The following is a 26,393-nucleotide window of genomic DNA, read 5'->3' on the forward strand; positions in this document are numbered from 1 at the left end:
CCGAAACTGGCCTGAATGCAGTGTGTAGTGTTGAATGGCTGGGTACTTGTCCCAATCCACATTCCTTGTTGTGAGTGTCTGAAAGGGAGGAGTGTGGCCTGAATGCACTGTGTGCCTGATTGGCTGACTGACTGCATGAATGCCCTTCTGTGTGATTGGCTGCTGTGTGTGTGCCAGCAGTGTGGATGAGAGACAGAATAGTATATCTGGGGACCTCTCACCACTGGAAATTGTTCAGAAGCATTCAGAAGCTGAGTCTCCACTCAAGAGTAACTGGATTTGCTGATCCTCGACGTCCAGCTGGAAGAAGAAGACTTGCTGTGGCATTTGCTTCGACGGAACTGAAGGTTGTCGAAATCGTCGAGGACTGACCCGAGAGAGGACCTGGTAAGGCGCCCTCTTCCCGTGCTCCGAGGGACCATCGAGCACCGCTGAATCTTCGCCGAAGCGCCCTGGAAGTCAGACCCTCGAAAGGCTGCCGACCCGAGACGGGACCGCCGAGGAGATCGAAGTGAAGCACCCGGACCTCGACGCTGTCGAAGTCCATTGCCGTCGACCAGGGTTCGCAGGTCTGTGTAACCGCTGGAGGCCCGTCGAAGTTGTGTTGCCCAGCCGTGGGAACCACTTGACGCCGTGCCGCCGACGACCGGAGCCGTCCGCTCCTTGCCTAAGAACATTTCAATCGAAGGACTCCCTCGACCGCATCGTCGACCGCTTATCCTGCCGGAGAAAGTCGAGGACGACCAACGCGCCGAGGAGAAATCCGCCGGTGGGTTTCCCGCCACCTCACGATCCCAAAGACTCGAGCGACTCGACGCCCTTGCTGGGCTCCCGTCTCTACAATCTTTGCGGTCCAGAACTATTGTCATCGAGGTGCCCCGCACACCTCCGCCGTGCAGGACGCCGACGCCCCGACGCCGACGAGCACCGCTCGGACGAAGCTGCCGCCTCTTCGACATCGTTCTACCTCGTTCGTCGACGGACGTTCGACGCCCCGTGCCTCCCGCTTGAAAGGGAAGGCATTCAAGAAGGGCCGTCGATTCCCCGTCGCCGAACCCCGAGGTCTTCGACGTTTCTCTACGCCTCTCGACGATCCGTGACTCCTGCTTAAAAGGGGGTCATTCAGGAAGGATCTGTCGACGCCTCTTCGAAGAACTCGACTCCACCAGGTACATTGGGGGGGTAAAAACATTGTAGGAGAGAATAAGACTGTTGAACAATATATGGACTGGGCTTGTGTCATATCCCTTTATTTTACAGGTTGCCCAGGTGGGGGGATCTCCACACAGAACTGTGTCCAGTGGTAGGGGCCAGTATTCTGCCTATTGTTTCAACCCTCTGTTATCTCTCCTCTCTCTATTGCTGGTTTCCTTCTTATTGATCTGTGTGCCATTTTAACAGTATTGTGAATGCACTTTAATGAGGTCTAATATTAGTGGTACCACTTTAGAATTGTAGATATTTACCATTGCTGATTTTCCTGAGCACAAAGTGCGTTATTGTGATAAGTGTACATAACCCTTGAATATTAATTATATAAAGACTGTGTTTTCAGTAATACAGTGTGTGGACATTCCTTTGTGGGGGCTTGGGGATACCCTGTACTTAAGAACCAGCCTGCATCACCTCCTGAGAAGCTAGGCCTTGATTGCTCGTCCATCGCTACCGTAATCGAGAATCTTGGCTGGGGTCTTCTGTGCCTCTCCTCTACCATATAGAGAGCGGAAGTACAGACCCCCCCACCGGTCTTGACAGGAGTAATTTCAGGTTACTCACCGGAGTTACTCACATACTCCTAGTCCATAGTCCCCCTTTCCTCCATATTTCCCACCAGCCTCCCCCCTTAAAAGTAGCATCATAGGTGAATTAAAGAAGCTGATGCATCAAAGGGGACTCGGGTGTGGCGGCGGGGTCAGGGAGCGCATGCTCCCGGGGGCCACATCTCACATGTATAAATTTAAAGGGAAAGACCATTTGTTCTGGAGAAAAGTGTCTCGTCCCTCACGAGGGATGCCCATATAGGATAGAGGAAAGGGGAATATGGACTAGGAGGACCTTAGTCACACCGTTGAGTAACACGTAATGTCCCGACCCCTATTTTTGGCACTTTCAATGGTCTTGCGTCCGTGGCTCAGCTTTAGTTCCTCTGCATCGACTCTCCCTCAACCGACCAGTTTGCCTTCTGTCCACGGGGCACCTGTAGGGACATGACAGGAAATTTGTCAAAGGGGGACCTGTCAACTGTATCTTACACGCGATTGTGTGCGCTGTTCTCCACAGGAAGCTCTCCGGTCTTCTGGCTAATGGTTGGAGCAGCCAAAAGTCTGAAGATCTGGATCTGGCTGGGCCTAGGTCAATGAGAAACCATCTGCATCGCTACCAACTTGTGCTCTAGCACCTTTAAGCATCTCTTGTGCTAGATGGAATTACCAATCAAGATCTCAGACCAAATAACCGAACAGACTCCAAGAATATGGCAAAATACTACTTTATACTCAATTTAATAAAGCCGGGTGAACTGATGGACATCGGACTGATGCTTGCGCGCACACACAAACTTGATTACACAGAGGTTTTATAACCCAATGTATCATCTATGTTGTCATCCTACGTTGCAAAACGTGTTAGCGGGAGGGATTGGTTAGGAAAACTTATCTACTTATAGAATACATAGGGGTTAGTAAACTATTGGCTGTCCCTTATGTTTAGGGCACACCTCAAACTACCTCTTATAATACTGATTACAGCAAACAAAATGGCAGCCGATTGGTCCATGCAACATTGTATTGCAAGTTGCTGATAGACCCTCTGATTGGTTGGCATGCTCACCCAACCTTGGACATTCGACTCGGCTAGCAGCACGTAAGAAACTGAAGCCTAGGTGCTTTAATCACATCGGATTACTCCCAACGTTCCCAATTAGTCCATCTCATCAGTCCGGCCATGAGCCAAAGTTTCCAGTCTGCTGTTTGCTCTCTGTTTTAGGATATTCAAGGGAGTGTGAGCACATCACTATCTTCATCCAAGGCTTAATGAATTGTCCTTGTGTTCGACGCGAGTCGTGTGAAGAGACCACAAATTTGTCCACTTTACTGCGATTTGTTTTAATTATATGGAGTGTCATTGTGTTGGCCTCTAGAGACTTGCTCACTCTACCTTGTATAGACTTTATATAGTTTTAATTGTCCAATACTTGGCTCTTGCAAATGTTTTCTTTTTCTTTAATGGAAGAGAAATGTCTCATCCGTGGCTTATCCGTCTACCTCCCTTTGTGCTCTGCAGCTATTCCTTAAAAATAGCATCCTTGATCCCAAGCCAACATAAACACATTTTGTTTTGCACACAAAGCTGTTTTTTCAGCGTCTCCTGACTCTTCAACCCTGATCGGTTTCTGAAGTAGCTGAATTGAATCCTGATAAGAGCCGGCGTCCATTTTCCAATTATGGCCATCCTAGCCACTTTATCCTCTATAGCAAGCTTCTATGTCTTTTCTATCTTGTCACTGCATATTTACACTTATTGGCAAGTTACTTTGTCTTCTTTTGCATTCATGATTACTTTATCATTTCGTACATGTTTCCCTTGTTGCTCCTATTACATCATCTCTTGTATTTTCATATAGTTTCAGAATGGCTTTGTGTATTTGCTTTATGGAATCAATCTGCCCTCATCGGGTTTCACTCTACGCGCCATGATTCCAATGGTGCATGCTGGCATCCTTCCTCACTTTCAGTGTTATGGTACATTCAGAATGGCTGTCTAAGTGCATATCGTCTCTCGTGCACTCGATGCGGTATAGGAACAACCCATGGGGGTCCCATACAGAGCTCTTCTACTGTTCCAATATGACGGCAGTGAGGGGATGGGAGTTTGGGGGTAATCCGTCCAACTGCTCCTTCAGGTGCATGTGAATTTTAGTCCAAAACATCTGGAGAGCCAAAGGTTGCAGACACCTGTCTTCTACAATGAATTAAATGTTATGGATTCACCCTTGACAAATGGTTGCCCGATCTGTTCTCCTATATGGAAGCCTACCTTAAATAAACTGAAAGTTAACGCCTTATTCACTCAATGTGCCACCGTCAACTGGTAGCCAGAGGGTCAGACTAAACATATCTACGGAATGGGAATCTAAGAAATCGGTATTGGGTTGATTTATTTCAAGATGGTCTGGTACTACCTTTTGCGGCACGGAAAAGCCAATTTGACAAGTCGACGGACACTTTTTGGTATACGCTAGTATGACTGACCAGGCTAGAAAGAAGTGGGAGTTGTTGCCTCGAAAAGCTGATACAGAAACGCTGCTACAGTCATTCTATTGTTTGGCTGAAGAGCCTAAATTGGTATCCAACACTTAGCAAGCACTAATATACTTGCTACGTGATACTGAATTGTAAATCTGTACGATTTGGGAGACTGACTTTGATAATGGAATTCAAACTTACAATGGCTCAGTATGTTAATGCACCCACAGAAAGCTGATGTGCACATCTTCTTAGGTTACTAGTAGAAGCAAGTTCTGGGGCAGAGTTATACAGAAAGTACCTGATCGGGGAGAATAGTGGATGAAGCCTGACCCATGAGCGTGCATGCTGGGAGTATATATCGAGTAAAAGAAAGGGGTAACAACTTGCAGCCCTGATTTTAGCAACATGGAAAATAGTTAGGGCATGGGGGGAAAAACTCAAAGGCCCTCAAGAAATGGACTTTGGCATAAATTGAAGCTTTATTGAGCACATTGCAAACAAGTGATGAACTAAACGAGTACAGTATGTCTTAATGAAATATGAAAAGTTATTTACCTTTTGGATGCAGGCCCTTGTAAGTCCTCAGAACCAGTCATTCGTATGAACTCAGTAACTGGTTATGCTCTTGGGGGGGCAGGTGGAGGGGGGGAGAGAAAAAAGCAACCTGAAATGCACAACAATATTATCTTGTCAATGAATGTGAGGTGGTGGTAACTTGGGACGGTCTTTAATAAGCAGTATCATGTATAGGGGAGTGAACGCGTTGAAAAGGTTTGAATTATTTAATTACCTTTTTATATTGTTACTAGATCATGATGTGTGGAAAAAGAAAAGGAATTGAAGTTTTTGTTTTTATGAATCTAAAAATGAATAAAACAAGTCCCACCTTAGTCTGTGAAACATGCACATGGCGCGAACTTTCCCACTGGGGATCCCCTGGAGCCAGAAAGGAGCCTCTTCATCCATTAACAGCTATTTGCACCACAACAGGAGCAACGGGGCTGCCTTTTTGAAATGAGGAAAAGTTAATCTTCATAGTGACTTCTATATAATTTTTTTATTATATAATTTGTCTTTTGCAGCACCATTAGAGCCTTTTTTTATTTTTGCGCGGGTCATGGCCCATGTTGCGTCAGTCTCCGCCTCCCTGAACCCCTGCCTTGCCCTTCAGTCTTTTTTATACCACCAAGTTCGTGGCTATAACTGAAAGCTTAGATGTTTAAGGGGGATTGTGGGTGGCCGTATGGAGGAAGCGGGGGGGTCTCTGTACTAGGAGTTCAGCAGTCACTAATAAGGGTGACTTATTCATTATGCCTGCATCCTGTCCCCTTTCCTCCATACTTCTGGGGAATTCACAAGCATGTATCAGACTTAACGGAATAGGTTCCTCAGGACTGCTTGTCCAAACTGGGACTAGCCTTTGAACGTGCCTCCAGATATTGCTTACAGAAGGCTGATGGTGAGGCCCATGTGGCAGCCTTTGCAATCAAGTCCCAAGAGATGTGTCTCTGAAAAGCGACACACTGCTTTTGCCTTTATCAAGTGAGCGTGCACGTCCTCTGAGGTAATTTCTGGTTGTCGTAGCACTCTAAAATGCACGATACAATTGCATCTGGAGATGGACGCTGTAGATACAAACAAGCCTTTATGGGGAATACACACTTGTGCAGGTCAAGAGCACTCTCTAATCCCTCCATTTCAATACTACGGCAAGTCCATCTTAATGGTAACAAGCGGAGTACCTTGAGCAGTATTAACCACTTTTAAGGCTGGTCTTAGACCAGTGTAGCGAAAGCCCCACAACGTTATCACTGAGCACTGCTCTTAGAATCTGGCATTCTTTCTATTGGCACACTGGGGTAGTGGTACAAAGATTTCCCTGGGCCGTGGCAATGTTCAAATCCTGACATTGGAATGGAGAGGAAAGGGTTTTCATGGAAATAGCACAAGGTGCTCTGATGAATAACCCTCGTTTCCATCGCCTTCAGAGGGGAGACTGTGCGTTAATGGCGGTCGAGTTAAGTTGAAATGGGCTGCAGAGTTCAGAAAATGTAACGAGGTGCTTCCTCAAAAGCCAATACAGTCTGTTGTGAACAAATGGGTATTTAGCTAAAAAATGAATTGAGGGGTTTTCCTAGCACATGAAGTAGCATGTGGAATGAGATGGATCAAGTGTGTATCCACTGCACGCTCTACTCTGGGCAGAGATCTATTTGGGTAAGTAACTAGGATTGAAATAATTTGTGGGCTTTGATTTTTTGATGGCATGTTGACATGTAACTAAATGCTATTGGTGTTAGTCACGCATGTGACCACATGTGGTGTACCCCTAATCATGTATAGTTTGTAGTGATAACTGATTACTTGTTTCCACTCGCAAAGGCGAGGAATGTTTTCATCATGATTAGAGTACTGTTTCGCTTTTTGTTCATACACGCTGTTAATGGTTGGAATAAACGTATTAGTAACATTTGTTTCTATATTGATGTGAAATCACTCTTTGCTTAGGCAGGAAAAGTGAGAAAACACGTGTCCGAACAGGAGAAAACAGAAGAAGGACTTGGGCCCAATATTAAGAGCATTGTCACAATGTTGATGTTAATGCTGCTGATGATGTTTGCGGTGCATTGCACTTGGGTAACTAGCAATGCCTATTCAAGTCCCAGTGTTGTGCTAGCGTCATACAATCATGATGGGTAAGAATGTTTTCATACTTTGAAAGTTGCAACATATTTTTGAAGAATTGCAAATGTGCATTGATAAACATACATTTTCATTACTTCAAACTGTATTCTTTGTCTTGGTACAAAATCCTTAAGGAATGGTTCGCCCAAAAAATGTTATTGCAAAAAAAGATGGGCAATAATAAAAAAAATAGATTAGCACTTTTTTTAAGTCCCTATGTAAAATTTTGAGCAAATGAAGCTCAACATTTAAATACAAGTAGGCCAAGTTAAGTCTTGGGGTAAATACTGGCTATAGAGTGGCACATTTATCAAAACACAATACAATGGTTGAGGGTACACAGACCAAAGCATTAACCTTCTTCAGAATACCTAACAGTAATTCTAGGGAAGAGGACCCTTCTCATACACATTTTGTATAGGTCACAACTATTCATTGGAGTAAAAACCACCAGTTACTTTTAGCTTACTTTACAGTGAGTCAAGGGTATTAGACCCTGTCAGTTATGCAGTGACATTCAGCAAAAAAATCACATAATCGACCAACTCTGTTAACCAGGATACTTTTCTGCATAGTGGAACACAGATTCAAGGAAAAGTTATATACCTAAAACTACTTTTCGGGATAAGTTATACTAGGTGAGTAAGAGCTTTTGGTGTAATATACAATTACAGTTGCTGCTCAGTGGAACACAGTGTAAGTTAAGCAACAACTCTTTACACTAATGTAGGATTGCACCAGGCAGACCAAGGTCAGCTACACTTACATAACTCTTTTGGGAATGGCACACAGCTATTCTAGGCAGGTGAAACCTAATGTTGTAATATACTATTACAGTTGCTTTTCAGATCTTTAGGGTGGCATACAGCTATCTCAAGGTAGGTAAAAGCCACATACTTTTTAAAGGAGCTATCAGCCACTTAAAGGTAGGTATAAACCTGAGACTGTTTAAGAATGTGTTATGAAACAGACCAAGGAACGCAAAACCCAATGTTACACTTTATGAATCACTCAATGTTGTTCTAAGTAGGTAAAATCTAAGGCAGACTTATTCTAAACAGGCTAAACAGCAAGTTAGGGAAACCAAGACCCATTTGGTAAATGTATAATATACACCTATTCTCTGAAAGAAATAGTGAAGCCAACAGACTTTCTTTTGGGAAAGGGACACATCCAATTCACAGGTGAGTAAAATAACCTTACATTCACTTTTCAGAATGGCACAACGCACATTCTCCAGCATGGGGTCTGGCATGGATTCACATGCTCATGAATATTCCCCGTCGTCAGGCTGGGAATCCTCGGTAAAGAAAAAACCAGTATCAGTTTCGTTTGTGATCTGTCTTTCGTAGTAATAACCAATCACTGGTCTCTGCGTCATACTGACCACAGCCAATGACTGCCCTCTACCTAAGCACCGCCTCTGGCAGCCATCTTCAGATTTTTACTGCACGTTCATGTGTTGGGATCCTCGTGCTATTGCTCTCGAGCGTTAGTGCTATTTTTTCACGTTTTTTCTCAAAAACTTCGTTTTTTTCGGTCAAAAGAGCCTCAAGCTCCACCGACTCTCCATCCGATCAACGGGGACCCGTGTCGGATTCGTCTACGCCCCTCAAGGGTGAAGATTCGTCGAGCTATGCTTTTGGAGGACTCCAGAAGTTTCTCAGGCCCATCTCGATCATGGCCCAGGAGAAGGGAAGCTCGACGCCCGGAAAGCTGTTCAGGGTCTGCCCTGGATGCCAGCTTCAGAATGTCTTTAAAGAGGACGAACACTCCCTCTGACTCTACTGCCTGCATGAGGACAAGACGCACGTGGAGAAGGACTGTGCGTTTTGCGGCAATATGTCAGAGCGGACCATGAAGGACCGCCATCTGCGTCTCGCCAACTGGCTGAAAGGGAAGAGCCCGTCAGGCGAGAAGAAGTCCGAGCGGTCTTCTAAGACCTTTGAGGGCGCCCCGGCGACGGGGGTCCAACAGAAGGCCAAGCACCGCGAGTCCGCTGGCACCGGGAGCGCCGACCGGTGGGGCTCTACGGGCGCCAGGCAGGGCGCATCCTCCCCGGCACCATCAACCACGAGCCAACGCTCTGGCTCGGGTAAGAGGAAGGCTGAACACCCGGCGAAGCTCCTGGAGAGACCCCGGTCGAGCTCTAAGGCCCCATCGGAGGGGGAGCGAGGCGGTGACCCCCCCCCCCCCAAGGAGAAGTCTGTGAGCGCACCTAAGGTGGTGAAAGCCTTAATCCATCCGGCCAAGGCCTCTATCGAGACAGTCGCGGCGGCCCTGGCTCAGCCTGTGGAGGCTACACCAGTGGTGGCGACCTCGGGGCCCAGAGTCTCCCTGCCACCGCGGAGGGAGTCCTCTTTCATGCCCATCGACAGGACCCCCGTGAAACCTCCGACGGAGAAGAAAAAGGGGGAGGGCAGGAGGTCGTCGTGGATTCGGCCTCAACCTCTGAGGAGGAGCTGATCGAAGTCTTAAGCCACAGCGTTGGCGTGGAAGAAGACCAGCCCATCGGGAGGGACCCCAACGTAGGAGGAGACGAGAACATTGAGGGTGTCGACGGGGCTCCTGACCGCCCGTCTGACTCCCCTCAACCAGTGCCGCAAGACAACTTGGCGGCCATTTTGTTGGCTATACAGTCCTTCTGCTCGGAGATAAGGACGAGATTGCCGTTGGCACCAACGGAGGAACCTCTCCCGACGGGGGACCCATCCTCCACCTCCTTTTCAACCATCGCGCCCTGCTCAGCCCTCCTCCCCGTCCACGACCCGTGGGGATGATAGGGGACTGACACGGCCGCGACGGGCACAGACGACGAGGTTTACGACGAGGATCTCCCGTCGTCACCTCCTCCCGGGCTTCCCCGCCCGACGAGATTGGATCGTTTCGTGCCATGATCGCCAGGGCATCCGAGCTTTTACAGCTCTGCCAGGAAGAGAAGGAAGGTTTCCTTTATCAACGGCGCGAGACCAAGAGGAAGACGGTCCTCGCTGTACCTCTACTGGACGATATCTGGGATGAGGGTCTCGCCCTCCTCAAGAACCCATCCACAACGCCTGCGAGAAGGGACCGGTACGAGAAGAAGTACCGGGTCCCGGACGCGGCCCCCTTGTGCCTTCAGGCACAGCCGACCCCGGACTCGGTCGTCTCTGCGGCGGCCAGGAAGAAAGCGAGGGGGGGGCCTCGGCCTCTACGTCTCCCTCCCCGCCGGACGGCGAGGGAAAGAAATTGGACACGATGGGACGCAGAGTCATCTCATCGGCAGCGACGACGATTAAGGCTGCCAACGCCTTGGCTATCGTAGCCCGCTACGACAGGGAGTTGTGGTACAAAATCGCTGGACTTCTTACTAGACGACAAGAGGGCGGAGGCCCTAGAGATCTTGCAGGAAGGAGAAGTGGCGTCGGACCACGCCATTACGATAGCGACGGACATCGCTGACACTGGATTTCGCCAGTTGGGCAACGGCGTGTGCCTTAGACGGCGTGGATGGCTCAAGGCAACTAACTTCCGTCAGGACGTGCAGACCAGAGTCTTGGAAATGTCGTTCGACGGGACCAACCTGTTTGGGGAAAACAGTGGACGATTCCCTACAAGCCATCAAGACGGACACTGAGACGGCCCGGGCTCTTGGTGTTCTCCAGCAACGACGGCCACCCTTTCGGAGCAGCAGAGGCAAGCAGGGTGCCTCCAAAGGTTCCGGCGGCAGATTTTCCACCTATCGTCAAGCGGCCCGTTCGTCGTCGCAAGAAGCCTACAGGGGACGAGGCAAGTTGGGCGGACCCCGTCGTCGTCACCAAGGAGGGCAAGGCAGCAAAGCCTCGTCGAAGCAGGACTGAACCGGCCGTGGGGTCGGGCCCCCACTGAAGCACCCCGGTGGGAGGCCGGCTGGCGAACTTCGTCAGCGTGTGGGAGTCCATCTCCACTGACCGTTGGGTGCTGGACGCCCTGGCCCAGGGTCACGCGCTCGAGTTTCTAAAGAAGTGCCCGCGCGTCCCCCCCCCGTGGCCAGGAACGAACATCACGTCCCTCAACTTCTCTTGGAGGTAAAGGCGATGCTCAAGAAAGGCGCCATCGAGCTCGTCCCAAAGAGGCTTCGGGGCTCCGGAGTTTACTCAAGATACTTCCTTGTGAAGAAGACGAGAGGATGGCGTCCCATCCTGGACCTACGACGACTGAACAAATTAATCAAGGCACAGAAGTTCCGGATGGTCACCCTCCAGCACGTTCTGGGTCAACTGGAGGAGGGCGATTTCCTGTCGTTGTTGGATTTGGAGGATGCCTACTTCCATATCCCCATCCTAAAGGGACACCGAAAGTTTCTCAGATTCGTGGTCCAAGGGCGTCACTACCAGTTCAGAGCCCTTCCCTTCGGATTGAGGTCGGCACCCAGGGTGTTCACCAAGTGCCTCGCAACGGTGGCGGTGCGGCTGGAGGGGATCCACGTCTACCCCTACCTGGACGACTGACTCATCCGAGCAAAGGCAAAGGAGCTCGCCGCGGAGCACACGGCGAGGACCGTCCAACTACTTACGGACCTGGGATTCTCCATAAACTACGCCAAGTCCCACCTGGTGCCCGCGCAAGACGCACTGTTTCTGGGAGCGAAACTCGACACAATGGCGCTTCTGGCCTCTCCGTCGGAGGAAAGGACGAGGGCCATCTTGGGCAAGGTGCAGCGGATGCTGGTTGCGGACGCGGCCAGGGTGAGGTCCATCAAATCCCTCCTCGGAATGATGTCGTCTTGCATTTATCTCATCCGCCTGTGCAGGCTTCGGATGCGCCCGTTGCAGGAGTTCCTGGACGCTCGCTGGATCCAGACGACGGGCAGCTTCGAGGACAGGATCACACTCGAGCTTCCGACGAGCGATCCGGTGGTGGGGCACCCGCGTGCATCTGACGGCGGGCATGGACTTCCAGACCCCGGGCCACCAGAAGACAGTGACCACGGATGCCTCCCTGGAAGGGTGGGGAGAGCACACCGAAAATCTGCACGCGAGAGGCCTTTGGCTACCGACGGAGAGGTCCCTCCATATCAACGTCCTGGAACTCCGGGCAGTGTTTTGGGCCCTCAGGTCCTTTCTTCCGTCCCTCAAGGGCTAGGTGGTGAGGATCTTCACCGACAACACCACCACCATGTTCTACATCAGGAAGCAGGGCGGTACCAGATCCCCAGCCCTGTCCAAGGAGGCTCAGGATCTGTGGCATTGGGCCGTCGCCCAAGGGATGTTTCTGGTGCCGTTTCATCTGGCAGGGATAAAAAACACCATCGCCGACTCGCTCAGCAGAGAGCTGCGCTCGTGCCACGAGTGGGAACTACGACACTGAAAAGCAGCTGCAGCACATATTCACTAAAAAGGTGTCAGTCTGTAAAACAGTCTTTATACGACAGGATCTAGTGGACCGCCTCTTCCGACGGTGGGGCACACCCCAGATCGATCTGTTCACGACGGCGACGAACTCCAAGTGCCGGAGGGTCGCCAGCAGGTTTCCCCAGCCGAGGAGCATGGGCGATGCTTTCTCGTTCCCCTGGGAGGGCCTGTTCCTATATGCGTTCCCTCCATTGCCGCTGCTGATCCGGCTCATCAACCAGCTCAAGAGGTCACGGTTCAGGATGATCCTCGTCGCACTTGCATGGCCAAGGCAGATATGGTTCCCGAACCTTCTGGACTTTTCAGCGTCCCCGTCAATCAAGCTGCCAGTGGACGCGGATCTTCTCTCCAGGGAAGGAGGCGCCATCCTCCATCACGACCCGAAGTCGCTGAACTTGCAGGCCTGGCTCCTGCAGCGTTAGAGTTTGGAGGTTACGACATATCGGCCGACTGCAGAGAGGTTCTTGCAAAGGCCAAGACGTCCTCAACTCTTAAATGCTACGGACACAAATGGATGAGGTTCTCTGTCTGGTGCCACGCACAGAAGATTAACCCACTACGGATTACGGCTCCTCAAGTACTGCCGTACCTGCTGACGCTGGCCAAGGCTGGACTGGCGCACGCTTCCATCAAGATTCATCTTGCTGCGATCTCCCGATACACCAGAACCACGAGACGGACGTCTTTGTGGTCTCATCGTCTGGTGAAAGAATTCATGAAGGGACTGTTCAGATCATTCCCGCCGGTGAAGGCCCCGGCGTGGGAGCTCAACGTGGTGCTGACCAAGCTCATGGGCCCTCCGTTCGAGCCTCTGCACTCAGCTCCGTTGAAGTTCTTGTCATGGAAAACTGCGTTTCTTGTGGCCATCACCTCCGCACGACGGGTGGGAGAGATCCAGGCCCTTTCCTGCAAGGCCCCGTACTTGACTTTTCACGACACAAGGGTAGTGCTCAGGACGCACCCCTCCTTCATGCCCAAGGTGCCGTCGGACTTCCACCTCAACGAACCCTTGGTGTTGCCTGTGTTCTTCCCGTCGCCGGCTGAAAGGACTTTGCACTCGCTGGATGTGGCTAGAGCGCTAAAGTTCTACGTGGACCGCACGAAGAGTTTTCGGAAGACGTCACAACTTTTTGTGAACTTTGGACCTGTCAATCAGGGGAAGGCTCTCTCGAAGGCTTCCATTTCCAGATGGCTCTCTGGCTGTATCATGTACTGTCATCGGTTGGCAAACCGACCGCTGCCTGGCCGTCCGAGAGCCCATTCCCCCAGAGTGATTGCAGCTACCACTGCGTTCCTATCTGGTGTGCCCTTGCTGGACATCTGCAGGGCTGCTACGTGGAGGTCAACGCACACCTTCACGAAATTCTACTGCGTCGATCCGGATTCCAGGGAGGAGTCCAGGGTCGGCTAAGCAGTGCTGCGCAACCTGTTTGCCTAAGGTGAGGAGGTAAGAATTGCTTAATGTTGAGTTTTGGATGTAATGCTTAATGTTGAGCCTTTGCCACCTCCCGTGGTTGTGCATGTGTGTACTGCAATGTATTCTTTTATTCATGACCATGTGAATCCATGCCAGACCCCATGGTGGAGAAGGAACAAGTTACTTACCTGTAACTGTTGTTCTCCAGCATGGGTCTAGCATGGATTCACATGCGAACCATCCCGACTACCCCTCTGCGGCTCTTCACTTGGTCATACTGCCACTTCACGTGCTACCAAATCTGAAGATGGCTGCCAGAGGCGGGGCTTAGGTAGAGGGCAGTCATTGGCTGTGGTCAGTATGACGCAGAGATCAGTGATTGGTTGCTACTACGAAAGACAGATCAGAAACGAAACTGATACTGGTTTTTTCTTTACCGAGGATTCCCAGCCTGACGACGGGGAATATTCATGACCATGTGAATCCATGCCAGACCCATGCTGGAGAACAACAGTTACAGGTAAGTAACTTGTTCCTTTCAAGGAGCGGAAGTAGTCTCTCCTTGGTAATTTTCTAGACCATGCCATGGTAGCTGGCACAGGTGGGCTAGGATTACCTCCTATTTTAGACGGTATAAGGAAGTGCAGTAAGTGGTGGTCAATCCAAGGGCATGGAGTGTTGGAGCTGATGTCAGCAGCACAATTGTGATCCGCTATCCACTTTAATATGCAACCTTTGGTGTGGGTCGGACTGTTGACTAGTTAGGTAAAGCCTAGATCTAGAAGGGCTTTGGTGAAAGCTTTACCTTTCTTGTCTTTGGGGTCTTTGAAACCAAGATTTAGGCCTCCTAGGAGAGTGGCTCTTGTGTTAGTTTTGAGGTTGTCATCTAGGATGTGTGCGATGTTGGATTGGAAATCGAGAGTGGGGCCTGGAGGGCGGTAGACCATGTGTAGAGTTATAGGCGAAGCCGACGAGCTAAGGCCAAGAGGAAAGGCCTGCTGTGATCTTTGCATCTCTTCGCTGCTCTTCTGCCACCTGCCACAGATCCCTGCCACTCACTCAAGGTAAGGAGTACGGTATCAATCCACTCACGCATGCCTGATACTGTGGAGTACCCTATGGTTCTTGTCTTTCACCCACCATTTACAACATCTTTACTCGCCCGCTCTTTCTCATCCTTGTCACTATGGGTATCTCCTACACAAACCACATGGACGCTACCGAGATCCTCCTCACCCTCACTAGTAACTATGACAAAGACTCCATTACTCTCAATAACATCTACAACACCATCCAGGCTTGGATGGCAGCCAACAGACCATGCCTTTACTCTGGCAAGACTGAACTTCTTCTGATAGGCTCCCCTGGCACACTTAACCTTGATACACAGTTTAGCCACTTCACCATTGATTCCATTAAAATCACTGTCTCAGACTCAGTCAAAACCCTCAGTCTACCTGAACTCTAACCTGTCCATGAATAGACAAGTCAGTGCCATCGCCTCCTCTGCAGCCTACTCTGCCAAACTAATTAATGCAGCCATTCCATTTCTCTCCAAAGAAAACTACACCAACATAGCCAGAGCCATCACTGGCTCAAGGCTAGACTAGTGCAATGTACTCTTCCTAGGGACCACCAGAAAAAACCTGGATAGACTACAAGTCATCCAGAACAACGCGCTCTGCGCAGCCCAAGACATCTCCAAAAGAGAACACATTACGGCTGCCAGGAAAACAGCCCACTGGCTCCCAATAAGAGGATCATTTTCAAAACCCTGACACTGACCCACAAGTGCATCCACCTCTCTGCACTTTATTACCTTTTGCAAAGGATCCACCCTTCCACATCTGCATGACCAACCAGTACACCCTACGCCAACATGCTTTATGTGCCCATGGTAAGGAGATCCAAAGCAGGTGGCGCTAGTTTCCCCTACCTCGCACCCTTGCACCTCATTGCCCTACCTCCCACCCTCCGAGGTGAGACATCTCTCGTGGCATTCCGTAAAGCTATGAAAACGGTGCTCTTCACTTGACGTACGCCACGACCACCAGCTAACGATAAACCTCACAAATGTACCATATATGCACACTAATGTATAATTGTATGTAAATATGTACTCTAAAGTATAATTGTACAACTTGTAACCTCCCACCCTGTAACTAAGAACCTTGCAAGTAACAGCGCCTTGATGCCCAAGGGCTGCTGTGCGCTATACAAATGTAATAAAATAGTGTCATTAGGTGAGAGGGATATTTTTACTGATCGTGTCCAAGTTGTCTGCCTTAGCAGTTTTTATTTGCCTGGAGTTAATGGTTTCCTTGAGAATTAGGGCGGCACCTCCTCCTTTACTGGAGGTTCTATCTTGGCGCAGGATTATGTAGCCTGGCGGTAGGGTTTGGCAGATGGCTGGTCTGGAGGCTTCATGTAACCAGGTCTCTGTGATTGCTAAGATATCTAGATCCAGATTTGTGATACGGTCATGAATCTCTATGGCATGAGCTGGCAAGGACTGTGCATTGATGAGTGCACATTGTATTTGGGTAGTAGGGTTGTTCCCTAATTTAGTTTTCGTGGGATGTTGTTATTGGCGGTGGTGCTGAGGGTTTTTGGCATGGGTGTGGAGGCCCGATGAGGGAGAGTGGTGAGGTTGCTTTCCTAGGAGTTTTTTGATAGTAGCTGAGAAGTGGACAGAGTGGGTACCTAGCCTTGGATTTTTCACAGTGGCATGGGGTGTGCAAGGGCTTGTACATCCCGAAGTGATTTGGTCATAGTGGTGTGGCTAGGTACGGGAACTGGAGTGGCAATCTTAGCACCTTGGGTAGGTGTGCCTATAAGAAGTGCAGGTAGGAAGGGTGTAGGTGGTATATCGTAGGAACATGGCAGTTTGGGCGGCATGTTGTAAGAGTGCTACTGAAATGATGCAAGAGCAGTTCTGATCAGATATATTGGGCTAATGCTAATATGAGCTGTAGCTGTGATACATTCAAGTAAGGTAGGCTAGTGCTAGACTGCCTGTACAATGTGTAAATGCTAGACAGAAATTGAGGTGATCAAGTGCATTGGACTAGTGTTAAACGGGACTAGAGGCAATACGGTCAGAAACAGTGGCTGATGTTCGGCAGCACAGTTGTGGCAGTACAGTCAAATGCAGCGGTCTAATGCTGAGCAGATTTGAGGCATTTGTATATTGGGTTAATGGTAGACAAAAATGAGGCAGTCCAGTACCTTGGAGCAGTGTTAAGCAGGGACTTCAGACAATGCAGTTCAAGGCAGTAGGCTAGAGTTAGTTAAGATTTGATGCAACAAATTCATTGCATATGCTGTTCTTAAGGAACTAGGATTGGAAGAAGAATTTAATCGTATGGCTGGTGCTGCATAGGAAGCAGAAGTTAAGAGGGTTGCATTATAACGTGTGTGTGTGTGTGTATAACGTATGGATAACTTTGAAGAGTCTACAGTTAATGATATATTCAGGGTGCGGCATATTTTGTGGGTAGTTCGCTCAGAAACCTTGGGTAATACGCTCGATAGTAGTCTCGGAGAATGCCTTAGCAAAAATGGCAATGGGTAGACGGCAGTGGCACTTTGGGCGTGGCTAGGAGACACGGCTCAGGCAAGTAGACCGAGTGTGGTAGGCTAGGTGGTGAGTGGGGGCTCAGGTATTGTAGAAGGAATAGATACTCACGGGGTGAGGGAGGTAGCTGAACCAGGGTTTCCGGCTGATGGTTCGGTCGGCAACGGACAGGCACAATCCAGGTGAGATCCTTAACGCGTGTGCCGGTTAACGCCTTCCGGCTTTGCAACCAATCCGGCTCCATTACCAGAAGGGGATGTTCCTCTAGTAGTGGGATGCAGCTCGCTGTGTTGTGGCAGCCATCTTAGTGTGGACCGGGCCTCATGTAGTACAATGGAGGCACTGTACACTCAAGCTGGGTAAAGTTGACCAACAGCTGTAGTGGCAGCAATCTGAAGTTAGCACAGCTTCTGCGGCTGTAATTGCGGCATGTTCCGCATGAAAAAAGGAGTTATTTTCACTGCGGCCAACTATGGCAAGGTATGTATAGCCCACTGGCTTACCTATTAATTGCAGCATGCTCTGGACATGCTCCAGTGTGGGTGGCACTGCTCTTGTAGTGATACAGGCCTCCTGCTCCTCTAGGGCTTGCAGATAAGAATGGGCACAGGCCCAGGGTATTGCAGCGTTTGGGCAGAGGTGGATGGCAGAAGGTACATTTAATTAATCATTAGTCCTATTTGTTAAACATCCAGTTTTTTACATGTTTTATTAAGGTGCAGTAGGAGTGATAATTCCTGATGTGTGCCGGCAGAGAGTTCCAGAGGGAGGGTGAAGTGACACAAAAACTGATGCAGCATCAGGGACTAACAGATACTAGGTGAGTAACACATTTTTCCACAAAAAGTTGAAAAAAAGTATAGAAATCTCAAAAAGAGAACATATCACAACAATTAGCAAGCAATCCAACTGGCTATCTACGACTGATGAAATGAAACTTAAAACTGCGCCCCTAACATTTCAATGCCTTAATAACGTAGCACCTAGCTACCTCACTGAGAGGTTCAAAAGAAGAACCACATTAAGACCCACGAGAACAGCCTACATGAACTGCCTAGTTGTCCCTCCATTCAAAATTACTACAACTGAAGGGAACAACTTCCCTGTCAAAGCTGCACAAATATGTAACTCCCTTCCGCCCACCTTAAGGCTTGACCAAACCTACCAACACTTTAGAGTAAACTACATCAAGTGGCTCAAAGGGAACGAGCCTTAATACTCTACCATACCCTATCTCTGCTATGTACATGTTCTCCCGCATGGAGTCTGGCATGGATTCACATGCTCATGAATATTCCCCGTCGTCAGGCTGGGAATCCTCGGTAAAGAAAAAACCAGTATCAGTTTCGTTTCTGATCTGTTTTTCGTAGCAATAACCAATCACTGGTCTCTGCGTCATACTGACCACAGCCAATGACTGCCCTCTACCTAAGCACCGCCTCTGGCAGCCATCTTCAGATTTTTACCGCACGTTCATGTGTTGGGATCCTCGTGCTATTGCTCTCGAGCGTTAGTGCTATTTTTTCACGTTTTTTCTCAAAAACTTCGTTTTTTTTCGGTCAAAAGAGCCTCAAGCTCCACCGACTCTCCATCCGATCAACGGGGACCCGTGTCGGATTCGTCTGTGCCCCTCAAGGGTGAAGATTTCGTCGAGCTACGCTTTTGGAGGATTCCAGAAGTTTCTCAGGCCCGGACATGGCCCAGGAGAAGGGAAGCTCGACGCCCGGAAAGCTGTTCAGGATCTGCCCTGGATGCCAGCTGCAGAACGTCTTTAAGGAGGACGAACACTCCTTTTGTCTCTATTGCTTACATGAGGACAAGACGCACGTGGAGAAGGACTGTGCGTTTTGCGGCAACATGTCGGAGCGGACCATGAAGGACCGCCATCAACGTCTCGCCAACTGGCTGGAAGGGAAGAGCCCATCAATCGAGAAGAAGAGGAAGAAATCCGAGCGGTCTTCTAAGACCTTTGAGGACGCCCTGGCGACGGGGGTCCAACACAAGGCCAAGCACCGCGAGTCCGCTGGCACCGGGAGCTTCGAACGATCGGGCTCTACGGGCACCAGGCAGGGCGCACCCTCCCCGGCACCTTCAGCCACGAGCCAACGCTCTGGGTCGGGTAAGAGGAAGGGCGAGCACCCGGCGAAGCTCCTGGAGAGGCCCCGGTGGAGCTCGAAGGCCCCATCGGAGGGGGAGCGAGGCAGTGTCCCCCCCCCCCATGGATAAGGCGGTGAGCGCACCTAAGGTGGTGAAGGCCTTAATCCATCCGGCCAAGCCCTCTATCGATACTGTCGCGGCGGCCCTGGCTCAGCCTGTGGAGGCTACACCAGTGGTGGCGACCTCGGGGGCTCAGAGTCTCCCTGCCACCTCGGAGGGAGTCCTCTTTTGTGCCCATCGATAGGACCCCCGTGAAACCCCCGGCGGGAAAGAAAAAGGGGGGGCAGGGCGTCGTCGTAGATTCGGCCTCAACCTCAGAGGAAGAGCTGATCGAGGTCTTAAGCCGTCTTGGCGTGGAAGAAGACCGGTCGGTCGGGATGGATCCCGACGAAGGTGACGACGACATCGTCGAGGGTGCCGACGGGGCCCCTGATCGCCCGTCGGATTCCCCTCTGCCAGCGCCGCAAGACAACTTGGCTGCCATTTTGTTGGCTATACAGTCCTTATGTTCAGAGATAAGGACGAGACTACCGTTGCCGACGGAGGAACCTCTCCTGTCGGGGGATCCTGAACCGGGACCTTCTGGCACTCCCCCGCCCAAGAAAAGAAGGATTCACCCTCCACCTCCTTTTCAGCCGTCGCGCCCCGTCCAGCCCTCCTCCCCGTCCACCCGAGGGGATGATACGGGGACTGAAACGGCAGCGACGGGTACGGACGACGAGGTATACGACGAGGATCTACCGTCGTCACCTCCCACCAGGGCTTCTCCGCCCGACGAGGTTGGATCGTTCCACTCCATGATCACTAGGGCATCCGAGCTTTTCCAACTCTGCCCTGAGGAGAAGAAAAAGGAAGGATTCCTTTATCAACGGCGCGAGGCCAAGAGGAAGACGGTCCTCGAGGTGCCTCTACTGGACGACATTTGGGATGAGGGCCTCGCCCTCAAGAACCCTTCCACGACACCAGCTAGAAGAGACCGGTACGAGAAGAAGTACCGGGTCCCGGACGCGGCCCCCCTGTGCCTCTGGGCGCAGCCTACCCCGGACTCTGTCGTCTCCGCGGCGGCCAGGAAGAAAGCGGGGGGGGGGGTGCGGCCTCCACATTGACTTCCCCACCGGACGGTGAGGGAAAGAAATTGGACGCTATGGGACGCAGGGTCATCTCGTCGGCAGCAACGACGATTAAAGCAGCCAACGCCTTGGCTATCGTGGCCCGCTACGACAGGGAGCTATGGTACAAACTGGCTCCCCTGCTGGACTTCCTACCGGACGACAAGAGGGGGGATGCCCTGGAGATCCTACAGGAAGGCGAGGTGGCGTCGGACCACGCCATCACTATTGCGACGGACATCGCCGACACTGGGTTTCGCCAGTTGGGCAACGGCGTGTGCCTTAGGCGGCGTGGATGGCTCAAGGCTACGGACTTCCGTCAAGACGTACAGACCAGAGTCCTGGACATGCCGTTCGATGGGAACAACCTGTTTGGGAAAACAATGGACGATTCCCTCCAGGCCATTAAAGCGGACACTGAGACGGCCCGGGCCCTTGGGGTTCTGCAGCAACGACGGATGCCCTTTCGGAGCAGCGGAGGCAAGGGTGCCTCCAAAGGTTCCGGCGGAGGTTTCTCCACCTACCGTCAAGCGGCCCGCTCGTCATCTCAGGAGGCCTACAGAGGACGAGGCAAGTCCGGCGGACCCCGCCGTCGTCGCCAAGGAGGTCAAGTCGGCAAACCCTCGTCGAAACAGGATTGAACCGGCCGTGGGGTCGGGCCCCCACCGAAGCACCCCGGTGGGAGGCCGGCTGGCGAGCTTCGTCAGCGTGTGGGAGTCCATCTCCACCGACCGTTGGGTGCTGGACGCCTTAGCCCGGGGCCACGCGCTCGAGTTTCAAAGAAGGTGCCCTCGCGTCCCCCCCGTGGCCAGGAAAGAGCTTCACGTCTCTCAGCTTCTCCTGGAGGTACAGGGGATGCTCAGGAAGGGCGCCATCGAACTCGTCCCAAAGAGGCTTCGGGGCTCCGGAGTTTACTCGAGATACTTCCTCGTGAAGAAGACGGGAGGATGGCGCCCCATCCTAGACCTGCGACGTCTGAACAAATTCATCAAGGCGCAGAAGTTCCGGATGGTCACCCTCCAGCATGTCCTGGGTCAGCTGGAGGAAGGAGACTTCCTGTCGTCGTTGGATTTGGAGGATGCCTACTTCCATATTCCCATCCTAAAGGGGCACCGAAAATTCCTCAGGTTTGTGGTCCAAGGGCGTCACTACCAGTTCAAAGCCCTCCCCTTCGGACTACGGTCGGCACCCAGGGTATTTACCAAGTGCCTTGCACCGGTGGCGGCGCAGCTGCGCCGTTGGGGGATCCACTTCTACCCCTACCTGGACGACTGGCTCATCCGAGCCAAGACGAGGGAGCTCGCCGTGGAGCACACGGCAAGGACCGTCCAACTTCTCACGGACCTGGGATTCTCTGTGAACTACGCCAAGTCCCACCTGGTACCCGCGCAAAACGCACTGTTTCTGGGAGCGAAGCTCGACACAGTGTCCCTTCTGGCCTCCCCGTCGGAGGAAAGGACCAGGTCCATCCTGGGCGCAAGGTACAGCGGATGTTGGTTTCCGGCGCGGCCAAGGTGAGGTCCATCAAGTCCCTCCTCGGAATGATGTCTTCTTGCATCTACCTCATTCCCATGTGCAGGCTCCGGATGCGCCCGTTGCAGGAGTTCCTGGACGCGCGCTGGATCCAAACGACGGGCGGCTTCGAGGAGAGGATCACACTCGACGAGAGTTTCCGCCGAGCGGTCCGGTGGTGGGGCACCCGCGCGCATCTGACGGCGGGCATGGACTTCCAGACCCCAGACCACCAGGAGACAGTGACCACGGATGCCTCCCTGGAAGGGTGGGGAGCGCACACCGAAAATCTGCACATGAGAGGCCTTTGGCTCCCGACGGAGAAGTCCCTCCATATCAACGTCCTGGAGCTCCGTGCAGTGTTCTGGGCCCTCAGGTCCTTCCTTCCGTCCCTCAAGGGCAAGGTGGTGAGGATCTTCACCGACAACACCACCACCATGTTTTACATCAGGAAACAGGGCGGAACCAGGTCCCCAGCACTGTCCAAGGAGGCGCAGGACCTGTGGCATTGGGCAGTCGCCCAAAGGATGTTTCTAGTGCCGTTTCATCTGGCAGGGATAAAAAACACCATCGCCGACTCACTCAGCAGGGAGCTGCGCTCGTGCCACGAGTGGGAACTACGGCAGGATCTAGTGGATCGCCTCTTCCGACGGTGGGGCACACCCCAGATCGACCTGTTCGCGACGGCGACGAACTCCAAGTGCAGGAGGTTCGCCAGCAGGTTTCCCCAGGCGAGGAGCATGGGCGATGCTTTCTCGTTCCCCTGGGAGGGCCTGTTCCTCTACGCGTTCCCTCCTTTGCCACTGCTAATCCGGCTCGTCAACCAGCTCAAGAGGTCACGGTGCAGGATGATCCTCGTCGCACCTGCGTGGCCGAGGCAGATATGGTTCCCGGACCTTCTGGACTTATCAGCGTCCCCGCCAATCAAGCTGCCGGTGGACGCGGATCTACTCTCCAGGGAAGGAGGCGCCATCCTCCACCACGACCCGAAATCGCTGAACTTGCAGGCCTGGCTCCTGCAGCGCTAGAGTTTGGAGGATACGACATACCGGCCGACTGCAGAGAGGTTCTTGCAAAGGCCAGGGCGTCCTCGACTCTTAAATGCTATGGACACAAATGGAAGAGGTTCTCTGTCTGGTGCCACGCACAGAAGATTAACCCTCTACGGATTACGGCTCCCCAGGTACTGCCGTACCTGCTGACGCTGGCCAAAGCTGGTCTGGCACACGCGTCCATCAAGATTCATCTTGCTGCGATCTCCCGATACACCAGAACCACGGGCCGGACGTCCTTGTGGTCTCATCGTCTGGTGAAAGAGTTCATGAAGGGACTGTTCAGATCGTTCCCGCCGGTGAAGGCTCCGGCCCCGGCGTGGGAGCTCAACGTGGTGCTGACCAAGCTCATGGGACCTCCGTTCGAGCCTCTGCACTCGGCCCCGTTGAAGTTTCTGTCGTGGAAAACAGCATTTCTTGTGGCCATCACCTCCGCACGACGGGTGGGAGAGATCCAGGCCCTTTCCTGCAAGGCCCCGTACTTGACTTTTCACGACACGAGGGTAGTGCTCAGGACGCACCCCTCCTTCATGCCCAAGGTGCCGTCGGACTTCCACCTCAACGAACCCTTGGTGTTGCCTGTGTTCTTCCCGTCGCCTTCGTCGCCGACTGAGAGGACTTTGCACTCGCTGGATGTGGCTAGAGCGCTGAAGTTCAATGTGGACCGCACGAAGTGTTTTCGGAAGACATCACAACTCTTTGTGAATTTTGAACCTGTCAATCAGGGGAAGGCTCTCTCGAAGGCTTCCATTTCCAGATGGCTCTCCGGCTGTATCATGTACTGTCATCGGTTGGCAAACCGACCGCTGCCTGGCCGTCCGAGAGCCCATTCCACCAGAGCGATCGCAGCCACCACGGCGTTCCTTTCTGGTGTGCCCCTGCTGGACATATGCAGGGCTGCTACGTGGAGGTCGACGCACACCTTCACGAAATTCTACTGCGTCGATCGGGATTCCGGGGAGGAGTCCAGGGTCGGCCAAGCAGTGCTGCGCAACCTGTTCGCTGAGGTGAGCCTGGTGAGGAGGTAAGGTGCTTAATGTTGGGTTTGATGTAATGCTTAATGTTGAGCCTTTGCCACCTCCCGTGGTTGTGCGTGTGTACTGCTATGTATTCTTTATTCATGAGCATGTGAATCCATGCCAGACCCCATGCTGGAGAAGGAACAAGTTACTTACCTGTAACTGTTGTTCTCCAGCATGGGTCTGGCATGGATTCACATGCGAACCCTCCCGCCTACCCCTCTGCGGCTCTTCACTTGGTCATACTGCCACTTCACGTGCTTCCAAATCTGAAGATGGCTGCCAGAGGTGGTGCTTAGGTAGAGGGCAGTCATTGGCTGTGGTCAGTATGACGCAGAGACCAATGATTGGTTATTGCTACGAAAGACAGATCAGAAACGAAACTGATACTAGTTTTTTCTTTACCGAGGATTCCCAGCTTGACGGGGAATATTCATGAGCATGTGAATCCATGCCAGACCCATGCTGGAGAACAACAGTTACAGGTAAGTAACTTGTTCCTATTGCTGTATTGCCAATGTTCTGTACCACTGCACTGTGTAACCTGTAAGCCTAAAGAATTCATGTCCTCGCGCCCTGATACCTTCGGGTCTGGCGCGCTACTAATAAAGAAACAAACAACTGCCTTAAGAGTTATGAAAACTGATAGAATATTGGACTATTGACTGCTTTTGTGCGCATAATTCAAAGTGATGAATTTGGATGCATACATTGAAAAGAATTTATCATAACACCAACACTTGTATATTTCAGTACAAGGAACATCCTAGATGATTTCAGGGAAGCATACTACTGGCTAAGACAAAATACAGATGAGCATGCCCGGGTGATGTCCTGGTGGGACTATGGCTATCAAATAGCAGGAATGGCTAATCGGACTACTCTAGTTGACAACAACACATGGAATAATAGCCATATAGCCCTGGTGAGTAAATACAAATGCTGAACTTAAGTCTTCCTTTACAGATAAACATGTAGTGATGTCCATTTTATTTCAATACTGCTTTAAGTGTACTTACTCCTACATCCCGTCTCCTTTTCCCTATATTGTATGGGAGTCCCCGCATGGCGGTGGGACTACAGCCTTTTGCACCATAAACAAAAGCTCTTCCACTTTAAATGTAGGCACGCATGGCCGTGCATGCTAACCCCACCTCACACCTCAGTCCGTTTTCCGCGTGACTGCAATGGACATCTGCAGTGCATTGCCTATTTTTGCCACACACTTTTTTCACTCATTTCCTGTGTACTTATTTCCTAATTACCTTCTATTTCACCACAACCTTTGGTGTCCCCTGGTGCATGCCGTGTACCCCGGGCTTCGGTAGGTGTGCGGCATGCCTCTTCCTGCCTCTGACGCCCGTTCACTCTGCTTAGAGTGCTTGGGCCCCGAGCACAGGTGCAATTTGTGTGCTGCGTGTGACATGTTGACTCAAAGGTCTCTTAAGAACAGGCTTTCAAGGTGGAGTGATCTTCTCGAAGTCGCCACCTGGAAAGAAGAGCACACTGGCAATCCTGTGACATGGTAAGGGCACCTTTTATTTTAAAAGGAACCCCAGAAGGGGGGGGAGGGGGTGAGACACTCCTGTGGGAGATCTGACTGGGGGGGTCGGAACGATCCTAATACTGGTACCAGGGCCGAGGCTCAAGCAGCTACTGGTGCACTCACCGAGGGGCTGTGAATCATACTGGGCCTAGTACCGAAGGTCGTAAAAGCTCTACCGGGTGTTGGTTCAGAGAGGCGGCTGGCTCTGTGACTGGGCCTTGGTCAGAGGGGAGCCTTTAGCTGAGGGATCCCAGACTACCGGAGCTACCTCTGAGCTCCAAAAGAGAGGGTCGAATAAGACAAGTGTCACACCGGGCATTGCTCTCCTGCGTACTCGGTTTGCCACAGCAGTCTGAGGTACACAAAGTGGCGGCAAGCTGCTACTGTCTGCTCAGCGTCTACGGATAAGGCGCCATCCTCTGTAGACTCTTTGCCATCTGAGAGAGCAACAGAGGGTTCAAGACCACATTCCCATAGTTCGGTGGAGAGCACATCAAGTCCACAAACTAACACGGCAAGTGTGCTACTGGCAAGGGTAGAATTGTCTAGTGATGACATTCCCTGGTTCACTTCATACCCAACTTCATCTAGTGCTATTAGGTACTCTGAGCCATGGATGCAGCAGCCCAGACAAGATCCATGGGTTCTAGGCACATCAACCTGGACAGTCATCAGGGTCTTTTCAGTACAAATGTCACAA

General features: G+C 51.5%; 1 protein-coding gene across 1 annotated transcript in view; it reads left to right on the forward strand.

The window, feature by feature from the left end:
- STT3B (STT3 oligosaccharyltransferase complex catalytic subunit B) overlaps positions 1–26,393 on the forward strand; it is an 872,418-nt gene that overhangs the window by 678,637 nt on the left and 167,388 nt on the right. Inside the window, exons 11-12 of the mRNA XM_069648801.1 lie at positions 6,756–6,943; positions 24,901–25,072. Of these exons, the coding sequence (XP_069504902.1) occupies positions 6,756–6,943; positions 24,901–25,072 (360 nt within the window). The remainder of the gene's footprint in view (positions 1–6,755; positions 6,944–24,900; positions 25,073–26,393) is intronic.

Source organism: Ambystoma mexicanum, chromosome 2q (genome assembly GCF_040938575.1).
Source record: "Ambystoma mexicanum isolate Mex_15411 chromosome 2q, UKY_AmexF1_1, whole genome shotgun sequence".
NCBI lineage: Eukaryota > Metazoa > Chordata > Amphibia > Caudata > Ambystomatidae > Ambystoma > Ambystoma mexicanum.